This window comes from Rhinolophus sinicus, chromosome 15 (assembly GCF_057876585.1).
Source record: "Rhinolophus sinicus isolate RSI-liver-muscle chromosome 15, RSI-T2T, whole genome shotgun sequence".
Classification (NCBI taxonomy): domain Eukaryota; kingdom Metazoa; phylum Chordata; class Mammalia; order Chiroptera; family Rhinolophidae; genus Rhinolophus; species Rhinolophus sinicus.
Window position 1 is genome coordinate 62,846,113 of NC_142515.1, and position 20,638 is coordinate 62,866,750.

General features: G+C 44.4%; 1 protein-coding gene across 1 annotated transcript in view; it reads right to left on the reverse strand.

The window, feature by feature from the left end:
- Positions 1–813: 813 nt before the first annotated feature.
- FRMPD2 (FERM and PDZ domain containing 2) overlaps positions 814–20,638 on the reverse strand; it is a 160,620-nt gene continuing 140,795 nt past the window's right edge. The window contains 7 exon segments of the mRNA XM_088792652.1: positions 814–1,018; positions 2,017–2,274; positions 5,478–5,578; positions 7,298–7,469; positions 9,120–9,210; positions 9,213–9,429; positions 14,259–14,357. Coding sequence (XP_088648778.1) covers positions 814–1,018; positions 2,017–2,274; positions 5,478–5,578; positions 7,298–7,469; positions 9,120–9,210; positions 9,213–9,429; positions 14,259–14,357 — 1,143 coding nt within the window.

Genomic DNA, 20,638 nt, shown 5'->3' on the forward strand with positions numbered 1-20,638 from the left:
CCTTTTGGGGGTTACAGATCTCTTAGAGAATTTAAAGAATGTTAAGAACTGCTTTTCCCAAAAGAAGCACACAGGTCAGCCTTCTCAGCGTGGTGGCATCCATGGATGCCCTAAGCACATCTGTGGGCTGCCCCATGGCGTCCAGGCTAAGAACTCATACCTTGGGCTCTCCTGCCTGCATGCCCGCCTTCTGTCAGCAGGAAAGGATACGTGACTGCATCTGGACTCAGCCTACCTACATTCTCAGCCACTGTCCATAGCTGAAGGCTATTCAGTCCACCCCAGACCCTAATAGCCTTGCATTAACCAGTACTTCTCCCCATTCCACCCCACACCTTATGTGAGGGCACAGCTCTGACTGCCTTGTACTTTTGTCCACATGAAAAAAAGAACAGGATTGGGTGCATTCATAAGGTTGCATGATATCACTGAAGTCATTTCCTCCTTTATGATTGATAATAAAAATAGCTAACACCTTCGAGTCTTTACTATGTGCCAGGCAGTGTGTCAAACACTGGACACACATTGTCCTTTAACTCCTTACAGTAACAGCATGACGGGGGTTTTGTTATCTCCATCTGGCAGTTAGCTGAGTCGTAGATAGTTTAAAAGCTATTTGCTGCAGGTCACCCAGCTAGTGAGCGGTAGGGCCAGGCTTGGCACCTGAGCCCCTCAACCACAAAACCCTGCTGTCACTGCTCTGCTCTCCACAGCCTCCCTCAGGGCACTGCAGATCTCATGGGACATTTCCTAAGTACTGACACTCATGGTCCTTAGTTGCTTCCCTGTCAGTCCCCCAAGCAATTGCTGACTCTATGGGCTCTCAGCTCCCCAGCCCTGAGGAGCCTTCTTCGGAAGACTGCCACCCCCTCCATGTAAGCCATTCCCTGAATGCTCCACACTTTTGTGAATCCATAATGGCTCATTCCCAAAGTTGTCAGGGTGTCCAATTTCCCCACAAATGGCATGCATGGTCTTCAAAGCCTCCATGTCATCCCCTCTATTAACTTGTTGCTTCCTGTTTCAGATAAGAACCAGCTCTTTTGTCATAGTTGAATTTTAAATATCCACCCACCTTATCAGCTTGCCTGCTCTGTCCTCTAAGAATCCAGTTCAGTCATTTGTGGTGCAAATGTAGCTGGGACACAATGGAACGAAAGTGAACAGGTTTGTTTCAACGACAGCTGAATCTCCATGAACCAATGCCTCAGTAAGTGTCAGTGCACCTTGAAAATGTGTTTATGTGACAGATTCTTGAACATTAAGCATGTTTTTAACTACTAGAACTACATACGTTGTAGGCTTTTCACAGACTATTGGGTGGTTTAGCAACCTGTCAAGAGTTTAGCCCGTTTTACTCTGAGTCTGACAGTTTTTGTTACACTTACTCCTCCCATGTCGTCATCAGTATATGACCCCGGCCTGGTGACCTAGTCCCAACTTCTGCCAGCGTCTTTTGTTAATAGTTTGACTTTCTTGATCAGGAAAGAGTTCACTGTGCTGAACTGCAGTGGCTCAACAAGAAGGGCCATGTTACATGATACCAAGATTCTCTGAAATACACTGAGCCCAGGGGTAGGCAGCAGCAGACAGAACAGAAATGAGCACTTCACCAGCAGTCACCAAAAGACAGAGGCCTGGGGAGAGACGGTGCACCCAGCTGGTGCTGGAGGTGGCAGAGCACAGCACCGAACATGTGGTCCACAGAGAGGGAGACCTAGGGTTACACTCTGACTCTGTCATTTATTCACTGCATGACCCTGGGAAACTCCCAAATGTCTCATCTGTAAAATGGGAATGATAACAACCTTATAGGGTCGTTGTCATGATATGGACCATGGAAAGTTCTTAGTGAAAACACATGCCATGATGATGTGTCACCCGCCCCCCAGAAGGGATGTGAGGAGAATGCAGTGATGTCCTCAGACCATCAGCCAGCAAAGTGGACTGAAAACACTGAGCCCTACTGAAAGAACTCAGCACTGCCCCATTCCACCCACACAAAGGGACACCCACCTGAAGCCACCATCATCTGTGTCTTCCAGGTCTTCCCATTCGCTTTCACTATCATGGGAGACTTTAGGAGGCAAAGACTGTGAGCGAGCACCCCAAGAACAGAACTGTGGCAAGGGAATGGTCCCTGAATCTGCTTCCAAACATTCTCCACAGGGTAGCTGGTCTTCCGATGTATGGCTGATGGTAAGATACACTTCATCCTTCATGGTAGGAGAGGGGGCTTCAGGTGGATGGCAGATGTCACCTTCTTCTTCATCGCTGTACAATTCAGGATGAGAAAAACAGAAACCCATGCATCTTCCAGCATAGATCAGAAATTCCTCTCTCTACCTTCCCTTGCCTTTCAGGATGTTCAGCAAAACACATCACAGGAGAGCCAGCCAGAGTTCAAACAGTTCTTGCTGAGGAGCGCCCAAATTAATGGAAAGAGTGAGCAGTAACAATCCAGGTCATTAAGTGCGATGGTAGAAGCAGCACAAAGCATTACGGGAGCAGAGGAATCTCCTTACCAAGCCCAGGATACCATGGGGGACTTAACAAAAGGCACAGCATTGAAAGCAAATCTATGACCCAGTTCTAGGACTGACTCTTCACATGGGGAGTCAGTCAGACCTAGGGCAAGTTTATTAACTCCTCTGGAACTTCAGTTTTCTCATCTGAAAAGTGGGAAGATAAAGAAATTTAGAGGATGTTGGGATGCTTAAATTAAATAATTCTGAGACAGCCTTCCAGGGCTCCTGGTACAGGGTAAGGTCTCAGGAAGTCGAAGGTGCCATTATTCCTACTCTGATTATGATCATTATTTCAAGAGAGGAATTAGATGGAAGGGGCTAAAGCAGGAGGCTAGGAGCAGCTCAAGCAGGTGACCTTCAAAGCACTGCTGTGCAAATATCAGGTCCTTTTCTGAGTGATGAAAAAGTGCCCATTTGGAGGCAGTCAGCTGGAATGACATTTACTCTCCATGTGACACAAGAGGCAGATGAACGGTGAGGTTCACTGTCTGCAATGAAGCAGAGACACGACAGGAGAGCTATCCAGCGGCTGCCCAAAGTTGCCACTCACACTTTTTGATTAGAAAGAGCAATCCCTGCAGACGGAAGAAGAGCATTTTGCACAATTTCAAACATGCAGAGGAGGCGCTCAGAAAATAGTTGTTGAAAGTCTGGTTAGAGATGATGAGTGGGAAAATCTAAAAAAAAATGCACACAAATTTAGCTTTTTACCAAATACATGAATTTTGTTTATCAGCCTCCTTCCCCACCCCCAAATCAATGGGTTGGCTTTGCTCCTTGTCCCCTGACCACCCTTTCCCCTTCCGGTAATAACTCTTTCCCTTAAAATCAGCTGTGGCACCTCCCAATAGCTACAAACCCCCAAATATCCATAGAGCCCGTCCTCCTCCCCAATAAAGCCAGAGTGTCTGTCCCAACCTGTTTTGCTATCAATGAGACATTATTTCTGCACACGAGAGCTACAGGGTATATGTAAAAGTACAATTTCATGTGAATATACACATATTCTTGTGTATATGAGGAGACTATATGCTACAAGGGCTGAAAAAGAACATTCATTTTAAGAAACCAATATTTCAAAATGGTTAAGCACTTCAAGGGAAAATTTGTTTAAAGCCTTAAAAAGTATGAGGTGTGATCAAAAGATATGGTAAATGTTTAATTTTTTAAAAAAATGTTATTACAGTAAAAGACACATTGCCACTAATCCTCCACAAAATACTTCCCCTCACTTCGAACACACTTATCCCGTCATTCTTGCCACTTTCTGAAGCAGTTCTGGAAAGTCCTGTTTTGTGAGTGTTGTTACTTCAGCCTCTATTATGACAACATTCCACGTCATACATCGTTTCTGGTACGGCAATTTCTATCAAATGAAAACATTGCAGTGGGTCCTCATCCACTTTATTCACTGGATCTGGCACCACCCAGCTTCTGGCTCTTCCCCAAAGTCAAAATGACCGTGAAAGGTAAACGTTTTGAATCGATTCAAGACATCGAGGCAGCCACAACAGCACAATTAAAGACACTCACAAAAGAGGACTTCCAGAACTGCTTCAGAAAGTGGCAGGAATGATGGGATAAGTGTGTTCGAAGCCATAGGGAGTATTTTGAGGGGTGTTAACAGCAATGTGTCTTTTACTGTAATAATTTTTTTAAATTTAAACATTCACAGTATTTTTTTATTACACCTTGTACTTGGCCAAATTGTGTAGAAAATATGATTTCTTATAAATATACTGAGGGAATACCATGGAAGTTTTGTTAAAGAATGGGAAATCCAGCCTGTTACCCAGGCACACCAACCCCCTCCCCCAAGCAGCAGCCCCTCCCGCCCTCCCTGCCGAGGAGAAGCAGGTGACAGCATGTGCCCATCGGCCACTGCAGTGCCTGACTGTCCACACCTCAACTCCCACCAACATACTCCTTCAACATTTCTAATAAGCTCCTTGCTCTCCAGGTTTGATTTGGGTCTCTAGCTATTGGCCTCACCTGGATAGGGACCAGGGAGGCTGTCAGCCTGAGACACAAGGCGGACAAAATGTCTGGAGGGGGCTCAGTGGCCCCCAGGGTGAAATCCTGGCCCTCATCCCACCACAAGTCAGGAAGGAAGAATGATTCCCTTTCCACCATCCTTCCATGCATGCCATGAGACTGCCCTTGAGATCTGACCTAGAGTTGATTGTGGGCATGGAGAAAGGTGAGCAAGGAAAGAAGAGGCACAAGAAGGCCTGTGAGAGCCCCAAGCACAGCCTATTTCATAGAAGGGGACAGACTTGGTGATTTGGGGAATTTAAGTAGGACAGTGGCATTGCTTTAGAGAAAGACTAGATGCTTTGGCAGGTGGCCATGCTAAGTAAAGAGGCAGATCCTTCACCGTGGGCTCAGAGCCAGCTCAGGGTCTCCCATCTAGAGCCTGAGAAGACCAGAGTGCTTGGAGCTCTCTGCTGAACCCCAGACATATTTAATGACCTCATTCCCTTCCTACCAAGCCATCTGACAAAGGGAGCCTTTTATAGACAGGTGATGCCTAAAAGAGAATGTGGAGACTCCTTGGGCTCCCTGCCCAGCCACCTCCCCCACACAGCTGGCAGGACCCCAGAACCAGTCCCCACACACACCTCCAAATCCTACAACTTTTCAACAACTGCTTTTAAGGAAAAGAATCCCAGTTAAGCTCTGAGGTCAGTGAAATCATCATGAAGCCTCTGCTTGTTATAGGGTATTTACTGAGTGGAAGACACCAGACCTTACTTCCCTGGACAGCTGTCCTTTAGAGACTTGGGCCACCAAAATCATGTCCACTTTCCAGGAAGACAAGTCTTCAGGCTTGAAATACTATGGTGTTGCAATTGTGCTATTTACTGTGGTTGAATTTGCAGCAAAGCTCAGGGTTTCTGTCTTCATGTGAGGTTCAGCCTTCTCCATTTCTCCAGCACCAGGCCCCACCTGATGTCCCCATCAGCCCTTGTTAGTGCAGCTGGGAGCTCGGGGCCACTGCTCCTGCCAGCCCCGATTTGAGCATTTAACAGGTGACATTTGCAGTGTATCTAAGACATCAAGTGGAAAAGTTCACACTCCGACACCAGAGCAGGCCTTCACAGGGTCCCCCTGTGCCCTCCCATCTGACCAGCAGCTCTCGCCTGGCAGCCTCATTCATCCCTTGGCCAGTTGCTCTGATATGACACCTGGCATGGCAGCTGCAGTTGAGTTAGACCTTTGGCTCCTAATTGTTGCTTGCTATTCCAGGAAGAGTGTGTGTCCTCCTTTCCCAGAAGGCATAACGTAACTTTGGTTCATTTCAAGGACTCTGGCTTCATTTTGCATTCTTACATGACTGTGAAGACTTCTATCATCTCTTTCACTAAATGATTGTTGCTGAAACTTCATGCATTTTAATTACGGAAATTTAACTGAATGTGCCAGAGGTGGGAGGAGAGGGAGATAGAGAGGCAGACATAGAGAGAAGGGAGAATAAAAATAACCTTAAACATTCTGCAATGACCAACTTTCCACTCAATGAGTGTAAGCCCTGAAGTGAACATGACTGGAAAACCAGAACCTGCCATCCTTTCATTCCTGTAAGACCAGCATTTAAATACAAGCATTTTGCAGACAGCCCACAAATGCAAGCCACCAAACTTCATCTGAGATCAACCACAGAAAAAGAAGTTTGCTCCCACACCAGGTGGGGGGTGGGGCGACATCACATCTTCCAAAGTGATGTTCAGGCTTCACGTGATTGTCACCTTATTCCCTAACTTTGGAAACTAACTTGTATAACTCCAGCCAAGTACCAAGCCGTCCCTCTGGCACACTACTCCAGTGCTTCTCCACGAGCATGCCTTTTTACATCATGCTTTATAAAGACCTGCTACTACAGGGTATAGGGTCTCCAGATATATGATGCAGTAAAAGAAGAGAACAGGGAAAGAAAAGCAAAATCTCATCTTCTCCACAACACTCTGGGGTGCTGGGGTGCTGGCAGCCATCAGGCTATAGGAAGTAGCCACCTAGCAGATGGTAAGTTCTGGCAGTTTGCTGGGAATTTCAATTAACGGACCTGTTCTTTAGTTGGAAATAGCTCAGGGAAGGGAAAGAACACTGACTTCTGTTGATTCCTCTGTGCACCAGGCGCTGTGACAGCGCTCTTCATGTGTTACCCCTTCTGACCTTCACAGCACCCTGCGGAATTAGGAGGTCTTCATCTACACTGGAGAAGTCTCCAGCTCAGGAAAGTCAACTCTCCAGGCACGTAAGTGGGAAGCTGAAGCAAGGCCACATGATCTAGAAGCCCTTGTTCTTTTTGCTCTAAACTGCAGAAAGAGTGTGATTCACAGATGCCAGAAACAAAGAGGCAGCTGCCTGGGATTCCCACCTCAGAACCAAGCTACAGACATCCCGAGGGGGTGGGCGGCAAGAGCCACAAGCCCACTTCGGAATCCCAATTCAGACCCCTCCCTGGAGCTGGGGGCACTGTTCGGTGACTGCTGGGAAAGCATGGGAATGCCATGCTTTTCATCCTTAGGGGACACTCACAACGTGTGTAGTAAGTGCAAGCTAATGTCCTGTTGGAGGAGAAGCTAACGTAGTTTGCTTCAGAGAGAAGAAAGGTTCCTGACTGGGAGAGAGAAACCCCCATAAAGGTGAAGCCAGAAAACGTGGGGAGGCAGGTCTTGGAGGCATCACCAAGACCACAGGAGGCAAGTGTAAGGCGGGAAGAGGTCGCCATGGAGGGACCGAGTATAGAGAACAGTAGGGCTGCCCACCTGTAGCTCCTTGGACCACATGGGCCTGGGCAACGAGCATGACACAGTAACCATGATGGACTGAAGACCAGGGATGTCCTGCAATGTTCTGGACAAGCCCTCAGGACTTGCGTAACTGTAGGAAGGAGCAACTCTCTCCAAAGACGGCAGGTTTGGGACATCTGGTATACTCCTGCAAGGAGGGACACTACGCCAAATTTAATTTGATTCAGAAAAATAAAATAATGTGAGGCTTCTTGCAAAAAAAAAAGAAAGAAAGAATGACAAAATGATAGGAAGAAATAGGTATCAGGACTTATAAGTAGACGACAGAGAAAGGCAAATTTCACCTTAAGGTAAGGAAACACTTTCACTTTCTGATCAACAGCTACATGATGATAAAATGGGCCACTTCAAGAGGAAGCAAATTCTGCATCCTTGGAGATATTCAAGCAAAAGCAGACCCCCTACTTCAAGGATGTCACAGAGCAGACTCCAGCATGAGCTATGAGGTTGGATTAGGTCACTGAGTCAATGAATGAAACAGTGACTACCTGTACAATAATTAGTGAAAATAAATACTATTGTTAATAACTGATAACCATATACTAAAGGTACATGGCAAGTCCACACCAGGCTTATACTTTATAATCCAGTTCTCAGGGTCTCTGTCCATCACCCCAAACTATGGCAGTAAAACCTTTAACAATCCAACAGTGGCCCCACGACTATAGGGAAGTACATCTCCTTTTATGTTTTCTACAAGATCATACTAATAGTTATCCCTGAATAAATCTCTGTAGATTATTCCCTTTATCATATAACCAAGCCTATCAGTTACTGCCTAGAACACACTTGTTTTTATGCATTTTCAGAATGAAATGAATATCACTGACGAATATACTTGCCCACTTTGTTCTGCTTTGCAGAATAGTTGGTTTTTGCTTGGATGGCACAGTATTCTTAAAAAAAAAATGTGTCTGAATATTTTTAGGGAACATAGTCTGTCTCTAGTTAGTCATAGATCTCACCCTGCCTAATTGCGTTACGTGGGCTGCTTCATACTTCATGTCACCTACCTGTCCCTGTAGATCTGCCCTTGTTGGTCCTCTAAGATGATTAACAAAAAAGGCTGTTTAATCTCAGTGGGTTTACATAGTGTGAAACACAAACCATTGCTCCTCATCATGTGCCTGCTCCGTGCCTGTGCATCTGGCTACACCCCCATGAGCAGCATCTTACCCTTTCTCAGTATTTGTACTCCTCTCTCTGCTCTTAACAGGTCTCCATGCACCTTGCATATCTGTAATAAATTCTGTCAAACTGAATCAAACAGCATGTTTTCCATCAGGACAAGACTGAGAACTGGAAATACTTAGGGGTGGATGGGCACAAAAATGCAGACCTAAGTTAAAAATGGCTGTTAAAATGAATGTTCCAATCTGGTTTTGAAAATGTGGGGTTTTTTTTAAAGCTAGTGTTGATTGTAAAGCATTATGTTAGCAATAGAAATGATGCATACAGGAACTTCTTTCTTACCACAATGCTTCCAGAGGCCAGGAGGGATACAGGACAAAGGTTTGTGTGCTGCAAAGAAAACCCACGGCCTGCCATCTGTAGTCTCCTACTACAAGACCACTGGGCGGGGTTTGCTTTCCCCAAGACTCAAAAGCTGTGGTTATAAGCTGATCCAGACCTTATGCTTCCTTTATGTCCACCTCCCCTCCAAATACCTAAAATACTACTAGGCCCAGCAAGCATCTGAGCACAGTTACTAATTGCTCGATTGTAATTCCTAGCAATGAAATTCACAAAAAATGTCTGCAAATGTGGTGAGTCTTACCTTTCAAGTCTCCGGATATCACAAACCGAATAGCAGTTTTGCCTCAAATCCTTTTCCAAAGAGGTAGCTGATGCTGCAGCATCCACTTCCTGCATAAATGAGGGTGGGAATCCCCAGGATATATGAGGGAAGTGGCCCAGGGTCGCTCTATGTCTTGGACCCATTGTCTCTCTCTGGTGGCCTGTTGGATGTCCCCTGTATCTGGGGAGGCACTGTCTCTCTGGCTGTCTCCTTGACCCAGGCTGGGGCTCTGTTCTGAGTCAGTGCATGTTGCCCTGGTAAATTCTTTGTCTGCTGAGAGCACAGGTGTCTATGAAAAGAAGTACTAAGGATTAGGAGATTCATGGTGCACAAAGAGCGGAATATAAAAATTGCTTCTTTAAAAAATAATAAGTTTTTTTTATGTGATTATAGAACAAAGCAGTTATGAGATGGGCTATGACGTCAGCCTCTCTGTCAGGACCCCAGCTCCCACTGGCCTTGGGCAACACGCTTAACCATCTCCAAGCTACTTAGCTTGGGACCATTGGAAGCTCTTGATAAATGTATTATTTTTTAAATTTAAAATTGTTTTGAAAACTTAGAAAATAAGAAAACAGAAGGAACAATGACACTTTATTCCACTTTTCAATAGAATACAATTTTTTAAAGTTTCTTTGTCTTCATCTCTCCTCATCCAAGATGGCCCATTTTCACAGCCTCATCTTCCCTCTCACCCTGAGGCCCTTTCCTGGGTCTCCTTCTCACTTCTCCAAACATTACTTGATTCTCCTCAACTGCTAACATTCTCATTGGGCCTTTTAGGTTTGGATTTTGATGGCTTGCTAATGGTGTGCTAACACCGCTCAACTTTCTATGGGAAAAAAACACATCTGTACTTCAGTAGAAAACTATGTATTTTCTAGGGTACAACCTGTGGGTTACCTGATTCTCGCTGTATCCATTGCTCTGAGCTATTTCATAACTCAGTGTAAATAAAGATGTTCTATGAAATCTCTTTTGCATAGTTTTAATATCTGCCTGGTTCCCTCATTGAATGAGTTAGAGAACATCATTAACGTGTGTTCATTTTCACATCTACATGAGAGTTGTGATTTTACCTTTTCCTGAAAATTCTTTTAGCACTTCCATCCCACGACCTACATCCCTAACGGAATGCAGCACATGGATGCTCGAGTCAGACAGGGCTGAGCTCCCGGCCCTGCCTTCACCTATAACAGAGGAACATTTACTCTGCCACCCAGCCTAGTGGTCTCTGCACCTGTCTGATTGCCCATACCCCACAATGGGAGGGAGCCCCAAATATGTACTGTTATTTAATCATAAATACTTATGACTCTACTGATATACAATGTACACTATAAAGGGTATACCAAAAATCAAAATTTGAAATGGTAAGATTAAAAAAAAGGAAAAACAGTTATATTTTCTCTCATACTCCTTGGGAGACCCCCAAAATCTCCTTTTTAACCACTCCTCTCCTTCCATCTCATCATCCCCATACTCACTCCCCAGCAATCCTTCAACCTCTTCCAGGCTTCCAGTGGATGGAGTTTCTGCTTTTTCACCACCACTCTACCTCCCAGCCACCAGTGTCCTCACTTTCCTTTTATTGTGCTTAGATTACATGATCTGCCCCATAAACACTCCCTTAAAACAGAAAATCCTGATCTCCCATCCTCTTACCCCTCTCTGCCTCCATCCTATGTTACTCACAGGTGCTGTATTTTAATTCCAAGTCGTAATGACACTATGCATATGTGGACTTCACGCCTGCTTCTGAGACACTGACTACTGCCAGATGCATGAGCGCAGAGGTCAAAGGGCACTCAAGACTTCCAGATAATCTTTCTTTACTTCCTTCGTAAATTCAGCTTCCTGTCCTCTCTACTCTCTACATTATTTATCATCTTCTCTTCCCTCAAAATCTTTACAACCAACCCCACTTGCCTCTTACTTCATGGTGAGAATGAACACATTCAGATAAGAATCCTTCATCCCCTGTAGTAAACTCTACTGACCAGTAGTAAACTCTATTCCAGCATCCACCTACCAGCCACCACATTTCCCTGCTCTTTGAACCAGGCTTTTGTCCTCATCATTTCAGTCCCCAGCTGAAATTGCTCTACTCAGAATCGCTAATGACCTATCTCTTCCTAAGGCCACAGAGCAATTCTCTGTCCTCATCTCAGTCTGCCCTTCAGCACCATCCGACATAACCAGTCCCCCATCCTTTTCTTCGAGAGCGTCCTTTGCTCGTTCACTCTACTTAAACATGAAGTTTACACTAAACTCTGTCCTTTCCTGCTTTTCCTACCACATCCCAGGCCACTTTGTCTCATTTTCTGTCTCATTTCTATGAACCAGACTTCTCAACGTTGGGGTGTCCCATGGCTTACCTCTCAGCTCTCTTCTTGACTTTTTCTGTACTTTTTCCCAAGATGGTATCCATTTCATGGCTTTAAATGGTGTTATTTGCTGACAATTCCCAAATCTACTTTTTCCAGGACTGGCCTCAGGCCACTTCTTCACAAATAACTGCCTACTACACATCTCCATTGGCTGCCAAAAACTGTCACTTCTTCTCCATGTACTGTAAACTGCCCCCTCTAAGCAACACTTATCTTGGTAACTGGTACCACCATTCATCCAGCTGCTCAGGCCAAATTTTGTTTTCTTTCCTCATGCCCATATCTAATCCTAAAATAATCCTTAGGGGTCTACCTCCCATGTGTATCTGAAATCTGACTACTTCTTACCAATTATTTAGCTACAACCTGAGTCCAAGCCACAATAACATCTACCTGAATTGCTGCTGGCTTACCTGCTCCAGTCCATCTCCACCAGCAATCTGACTGATCTTTCTAAAGTGTAGACCAGATAAGGGTATGTTCATTCTTGACCCTTCACCCTCCCACCGCCCCCACCCCCTCCAGTGGCTTCCTGTTGCAGCCAGGAGAGAATCAGCACATTACCAAGACCTACAAGGTCCTACCTGATGTGGCCCCAACTGCCTCTACAACTTCTTCTCCTTCCACTCTCCCGTTCAGTAACTACAGTCCAGCCACCAACTGTTATCTTTTTGTCCATCAAACATCCAGGCCATTCCTGTTTCGGAGCCTTTGCACCTGCTACTCCTTCTGGCTGGAATGACCTTCCTCCAGATGTTTGTACAGCTGCCTCTTTTTCATACATACTTTATTCTACTTATGAACTAAATTCTCCCTTGCTTGGTCTTCAATCTGACTTCTGGAGCCACACATATGAATGAAAATTCCTCTCCACTGGGCCCCAGGTAGGAGGATTAAGAAAGTATACCCACTATACCTTACCCTAAGCCCTCCCACCAAGCTCTTCTGGGGTCTCATGGGTGAAGCTATTCTCCAGGACAGAATGACAACCTTTCCCCTGGCATTTCCTAGATATCTCAACAAAAATACATGGTAGAAAACCCCTCAACCTGATCTTTGTGTGTGAGAACTTGACCCTCTCTCATGCTGTTCAGTTGCTTAACTCAATTGCTGTCATGTAAGCTTGTTTCCAAACTGGCAACTTTCTGATTTCCTTCCCATAGCTCTTTTCTCACCAAAGTTGGTATCAAATGACCTCTTGGAGTCCAAACATCAAGACAATCTGGGTCACCAAGTCCTCTGTGCTCTCTCTAGTGCCTGTCACCCTCGGTGATGATAAGTAATGGTTTTTAGCCAGGTCTTATAGATGAAGAATCATGATGCCTAGAGAAGTGAGGAAATTGCCCACGGCCCATGCTACAAGCAAATGGCAGAGCAGGCGCAGGTGATCTGCGCCCGCACAGATCCCCCTCCAGGACCTAGGCCCTATCCCCCAGCTTCTGGGAGTGCCTGCTGCTGAGGCCTGTCAGCTAGCCCCTTTCCAGGAACTGGTCTCAGCTCAAAGGAGTTGCCAAAGGTAGGCCCCCTCCTTTGGGGCAGCCCACGTCCCAAGGCTGGTTGATGCTGGGTGCTAAGGCACAGGCTCTTTGTCCCACTTAAGGACAGTTCAGAGAGGCCATCCCAGCTCCAGAATTCCCTGTGGGTCAGCTGAGGCCCCTGTTGCAGCTGCACCACATTTTTTCCACTTCTACCCAGCCCTGTTTCCCTCACCCTTCCAAGGGTGTTCCCAAGAACCAGTCCCATAAACCTTTTGCATTCAAATCTCTGCTGCAGAGTCTGTGTCCTGGGGACCCAACAGGTGATGGTTCATTTTAAATGCTAACCACAGTATCCCAATATTGGTCAAACACTAGTGTAGATATTTCTGTGAAGGTATTATTTAAGTGAGCTAATGTTTAAATCAGCAGACTTTGAGTAAAGTAGATTACACTCTATAATGTGGGTAAGCCTCATCCAATCAACTGAAGCTTTTAAGAGAAAAAGAATGAATACTGCTTCCAGACTGCTTTAGGACACATGCTGTAACATCAACTCTTCCCTGGGTTCCCAGTGTGCAGCCTGCCCTGCAGAGTAAGACTAGCCAGCCCCCACAATCACACAAGCCAATTCCTTCAAACTTCTCTTCTCTCCCTCTCCCTTCCCTTCTCTCTCTTTGTCTCTTATACACACTTGCTCCTGGCACACATAAATACATACACACACATACACATCTTATTGGTTCAGTTTCTCTGGAGAACCTAATACCGGGTAAAAACCCAATTTTCTGATTCCCATGCCTCTTTTCTTTGCACTAGACTATACATACCTCATTCATGCTTTAGGATGGTGGATATACATCCTGTTCTCCATTTCATTCCTCAGAATGAGAATTCTTACCTTTCCTTACTCTGATTTTATATCTACTCCCTTTGTTCCAGTTTCCCCTCTCTGATGCTTGGGCTACCAGACAGCCTGGCTATAGAGCTCTCAGGGCCAAGATCTAAACATGTAACCATCTATGGGAAGATGCAACTGTCAAGAGACAAGGAGGGAGTGATAGGAAAAGGCAGAGATAGGACCTCATGATCTTGTTACTGACTAAATAGCTAGGGAACCAGCTATTTTCCTGCCCCAGGGAGAGGAGATGGTATTGAACCCTACCTAAAGTGAAGCTGGGCCTCTCAGAACCCGCCAGACAAGAAAAGGGATGCCTGAGGCATGTGAAGAGATCAAGGGCACCATATCTTACCTGCCATCCTTGGTCCATCTCAGGCAGCACACCTGGAGGGGGTCGGCACAGCAAGAGCGTGACTTCCTGTGAGGCCCCTCGCAGTAAATTGAGTACCTCCTACAAGAAACCAAATTCCACAGTGAGCTGTGGGGCTGGCATGGCTGTGGGGTCTCCTCTTCTGTGCTGCCCACTCTCTCCCTGGTGCTGGTTCTTCCACTCCATAGAGAACTTTGGAGAACACTGCTATGGGCCTGACTCCCCAAAGTGTAAGGAGTCAAGAGCACTACCTTTGGCTCTAACAAAGGTGATGCACTGATGCTGGCCTGGAAATGGCCAGGGTTTGTCCAGGGCCTTTCGGTTGCAGCATCTGTCAATACTGATGACTTTTCTTCAAAGAGACAGTAACTCAAACAAATATGGCTATACCTCTCTCAAATTCCCATCCCTCCTAACCCCTCATCTCAGGACAACCAGTCATGTAGGCACCACCACCCCAATCTAAACAGCCTGACCCTCGGTCCTGAGCTTCCTGCCGTTGCTCAGCTCAGGCCTTTGAAACCTCCTACCTGTGATATTGCCATGGTTCTCAGAGAATGGTTCTTGGATCTGAAGTTGAATAGATGAAGGCATTCCACCCCAACATACACTGTTCTGTGGATTCTGTACCCCTCCCCACCTCACCTCACCCCAGAGCCTATCTCCTCTTTTGTCCAGTTTGTGCTGTGCTCTGGAGGTGGGCCTTTGCAGGTTGTAGTGAGGCTTCCTGTTGGGCTCAGCCAATGGCAGCATAGGCAGGGATCAGAGAGGGAGAGGAGAGGGAGGTCGGTGTTTGTGTTCCTGCCTTCCTCCCCGTGAGGTTATCACAGGATGACTGCACTCCTCAGCTAATGTCACAGCTCATGTCAGTGAGTCCTCAGAACCCAGCTGTCCCAGCTCCTAGGGTTGTGTAATTGCTCCTTCCTATATCCCTTTGGACTTGGCGGGGTGGTGGTGAATAACTGTACCTCCTGATCCCAGGGCTCCACACTCTCCCTTGTCCACACCTTTCTTAAACTCTCCTCAAATGACTCAACTTTCAGCCAGGACCCTGACTGATATGTATAATATTTCATGGAGCATTTGTTCTATAAACATTGAGAAGTGCCTACGTTCACTATTTTTTATTACATTTTTTTATGATACAGAAAACAACTAATGTAATGCTATGCATCAAAAACTGTAAATTTAGTAGAACATGGGGAAGAAGGACATACAGGAATCTATCATAGTCCCTTCAGCCCTCACACCCACCTCCCAGAATACGTGTTAGGAGGCCTTTAGCCAGCACAGAAGACGGTTTTATCTTCAGTTTCATTATGAACCTAATCAGAAGCAAGGCTTACTCAACGTCAGATATTTAAGAACTGAGATGGGAGAGAATGTCTAAGATGGCAGATTAGGTAAACGCTATGCGTGCTGTCTCCCAGATCACATTAAAATTACAGCTAAATTTTAGAACAATCAACCTCAAAAATCATCTGTAGACTAGCTGAACAGAACCCTATAACTAAGGATATAAAGAAGAGGCCACACTGAGACTGATAGGAGGGGCAAAGATGCAAAATGGGTTGACCCCAAGCCCCCAGTTAGTGGTTGAACACTGAGAGGGACACCTCAACGGTGGAGGTACCCCTGAACAGGGAGGGGTTGCAGCCCCACACTAGGCTCCCCAGCACAGATGATCTGTGCCAGGAAGAGGAGTCCCCACAACATCTAGCAGTGAAAATCAGTGAAGACTCTGTCCATCCATCCCCATGAAATGGAAGGTGGCTGGAAACCCAGACGTCCTAGTAAAAGGCCCACGCATTGACTTGCTTGCAAAGACTCACCTTGGCTCCAGTGCAGGGACAGCAACTCGAGAGGTGCCAGAGACATACAGGGATAAACTGAGTTGTGTGGCTCTGAGGCAAGGGCTGGAGGGACAGTCACCATTGTCCCTGTGTGGAGGCTGCCTCACACATAGCCTAGAGGAGAGTGCCATCTTTCCTATGTTGAACCCTTCCCAAAGGGCAAAATCAGAAACTGCATTGGTCTGGTAAAAATCTGTGCATGCGCACCACCTTGGTGACACCTTGGGTCCCACCGCACCCAACTAGTACTACATTGCCAGGGGTACTCTCAGCTCGTGGGTGGCGAGCCCTGCCCCATAAGCTGTGGAAGCCTTTTACAGAAGCAGAAGGCTCAAAGCAGTCTGGAGAAATTTTGATGGTGGGTAGTCAACCACAACTTGTGCTGCAGTGCCTCTTGGGCGACTCTCAGGGATCTGTGGACGTGAGGGTGAATGGTGGCTGGTTGTGGTGTTTTCAGGGCACTTTGTGAAGTGGTCACAGGCCAGGCACTGCCCCAAGATGAGCAGTGACTGGACAAAATGTTTTCAGGGCATTTTGTGAAGTGTTCACAGGCCACGCACAAGAATTGAATCTGCATTAACTTTGTAGAAACCACCAGCCTTGACTCGTGACTCCCTGGGACATAACCCTGCCCAGTTAGGGCTGCATCACTGGCAACTCTCAATACCGAGTCAACCAGCCAGGCTCATGCACGTAAGGTGGCTCTTTCAGCAGCTGAGCCTTATGGGCACCCAGCAGGTGGAAGCAGTCCTGGGGGGCCCTGGGCTTTTTGCTAAGTTGCCCCAGGCCCAATACTGGTAGCAGCCAGTCTCAGTTCACAGTGAGGCCACCCCCACATGTCTCCAGGTCCAGCACTGGCAGTAGCCAACAACATATAGCTTTGTAGCTCCTGCTAGATAGGCCTAGGCCAGTCGCAAACAAGGTTGAAATCAGCCTGCACAGAAGCCCCTCCCAAGAGACACCAGAAACAACACACCCAGAGGCCAGCTTCGGACCACACCAGAGCGCTACCCAATTAGGCCCACAAGCAGCACACACAAAGGGTGGTCTCAACAGGCACCAGAGCCTGCTGGGGCACATCTCCCTCTGAGGGGTCAGACCCCACACAGCAGCTCCTGCACTGTGGGAATATCCATTCCTCACAGCCTGTCAGCCCGAAACTTAATTCCACCCACTGACATGCCAAAAGAAATCAAGGCTCAACTACAACAGGGAATACACACAGCACATACAAGGGTCACTCCTGGATCACAGGTGATTAGGGAGACTGCGCCACTGGACCACACAGGACACATACTACATAAGGCCACCAGGCATAGACTAAGAGACACAGGAGATCTACCTAATACATAGAAGCAAACACACTTTTAGAGCCTTTCACCCCAAAACAGCAGACTATACATTCTTTTCAAGTGCACATGGAACATTTTCCAAGATAGGTCACATGTTAGGCCACCAAACAAGTCTCAATAAATTAAGAAGATTGAAACCATATCAAGCATCTTCTCTGACCACAGTTCTATGAAACTAGAAATCAATTACAAGAAAAAAACCTGAAAAACACACAAACATATGGTGGCTAAATAACATGCTACTAATAAATGGGTCAACAATGAGATCAAGGAACAAATCAAAAGATACCTTGAGACAAATGAGAATGAAAACAAAATGACTCACATCTACAGGACACAGTAAAAGCAGTCCTAAGAGGGAAATTCATAGCGATGCTGGCCTACCGCAAGAAACAAGAAATATCTCAAATAAACAATCTAACTTTACCCCTGAGGGAACTAGAAAAACAACAGCAAACAAAGCCCAACGGGAGTACAAGAAAGGAAATAATAAAAATCAGAGGGGAAATAAATGAAATAGAGGGTCAAAAACTGGTACAAATGATCAATGAAACCAAGAACTGGTTTTTTGAAAAGATAAACAAAATTGGCAAACCTTTAACCAGACTCATGAAAAAGAAAGAAAGAACCCGAATGAATAAAATCAAAAATGAAACACAACAGACACCACAGAAATACAAAAAAATTTAAGGAAATATTCTGAATAACTATGCACAACAAATTGTATAATCTTGAAGAAACAGATACATTCCTAGAAGGATACAATCTTTCAAAGCTGAATCAAGAAGAAACAGAAAATCTGAACCGACAAATTACTACTAATGAAATCGAGTCGGTAATCAACAAGCTCCCCCCAAAAAAGTCGTGGACCAAATGGCTTCATAGGTGAATTTTACCAAACATTAAAAAAAGAATAAACACCTATTCTTCTCAAACTATTCCAAAAAATTCAGGAAGAGAAGGGACTCTCAAGCTCATTTTATGAGGCCACCATTACCCAGATTCCAAAACCAGACAAAGACATTAAAAAAAAAAAACAAGGAAAAAAAAACAAAAACAAAAACTAAAGGCCAATATCCCTGATAAACATAGATGCAAAAATCCTCAACAAAATATTAGCAGACCAAATTCAACAATACATTAAAAAGATCATACATCACTATCACTCTCAAGTGGGATTCATTTCAGGTATGCAAAGTTGGTTCAATATCCACAAGTCAATTAATGTGATACACCACATAAACAAAATGAAAAATAAAAATCATATGGTCATATCAATAGGTGCACAAAAAGGGTTTGACAAAATCTAGCATCCATTTATGATAAAAACTCTCTGCAAAGGTGAAATAGAGGGAACATACCTCAACATAATAAAGACCATATATGATAAACCCACAGCTAATATCATACTCAATGGGGAAAAGCTAAAAGCATTCTCCTTAATATCAGGAACACAACAAGAATGCCCACTTTCACCACTTGTATTCAACATAATACTGGAATTCCTAGCCACAACAATTAGACAAGTTAAAGAAATAAAAGGCTTCCAATTTGGAAAGGAAGAAGTAAAACAGTCCTTATTAGCAGATGACATGATACTATATAGAGAGAAGCCCAAAGATTCCACCAAAAAATCTATTAGAACCGATAAATGAGTTCAGTAAAATTGCAGGATTAAGATAACAAAATTAACATACAGATGTTGGTTGCATTTTATACACCAATAACAAATTATCAGAATGAGAAGTTAAGAAAACAGTTCTATTTATAATTGCATTAAAAAAAAAAAACACCTAGGAATAAATTTAACCAAGGAGGCAAAAGGCCTGTACTTGGAAAATTATAAGATATTGAAAGACGCATATACCATACTCATGGATAGGAAGAATTAACATCATTAAAAGATCAATACTACTCAAAGCAATGTACAGATTCAATGCAATCCCTATCAAAATACCAATAGCATTTTTCACAGAACTAGAACAAATAATCCTAAAATTTATATGGAACCATAAAAGATTCCAAATAGCCATGGCAATCCTGAGAAAGAAGAACATAGCTGGAGGTATCACGCCACCTGATATTAAACAAAGCTACGAAGCCATAGTTGTCAAAACAGCATGGTATTGGCATAAAACAGACACATTGATCAATGGAACATAATAGAGAGCCCAGAAATAAATCCATGCCTATATGGTCATTTAATCTGTGACAAAGGAAGCAAGATATACAATGGGGTAAAGACAGTCTATTCAATAAATGGTACTGGAAAAACTGGATTGATACATGAAAAAAGAAAAGAAAGAAACTGGACCACATACAAGAATAAACTCAAAATCGTTTAAAGACTTAAATGCAAGACCCGAAACCATAAAACTCCTAGAAGAAAATATAGCAAGTAAACTCTCAGATATTACCCTTAATAATATTTTTACTGATCTAGCTCCTCAAGCAAGGAAAACAAAAGAAAAAAATAAATCAATGAGATTACATCAAACTAAAAAGTCTTCACAGCAAAGGAAACCATCAAAACAAAAAGACATTCTACTAAATGGCAGAAGATTTTGCCAATGATACATCTGATAAGGGGCTATCCAAATTATATATATGAAAAAAAACCTCATACAACTCAACAGCAAAATATGAACAGTCCAATTTCAAAAATGGGCAGATGACCTGAATCGAAATTTCTTAAAAAAGGACATACAGGTGGCCAACAGACATATGAAAAGATGCTCAACGTCACTAAACATCAGAGAAATGCAAATTAAAACCACAACAAAATATCACCTCACATCTGTCAAAATGTCCATCATCAATAAATCAACAAATAAGCATTGGCAAGGATGTGAAAAAGGGGAATCATTGTGCACTGTTGGTGGGATTGCAAATTGATTCAGTCACTACAGAGAACAATTTGGAGGTGCCTCAAAAAAATAAAAAATAGAACTATCTTATGACCCAGTAATTCTACTCCTGGGATTTTATCTGAAGAAATTCAAACCACTAATCAAAAAGATATGTGTACCCCTATATTTACCGCAGTGTTAGTCACAATAGCCAAGATCTGGACATAACTGAAATGCCCATAAATAGACAATTGGATAAAGACGTGGAATATATATGGAGTATTAGTCTGCCATGAAAAAAAAATAAA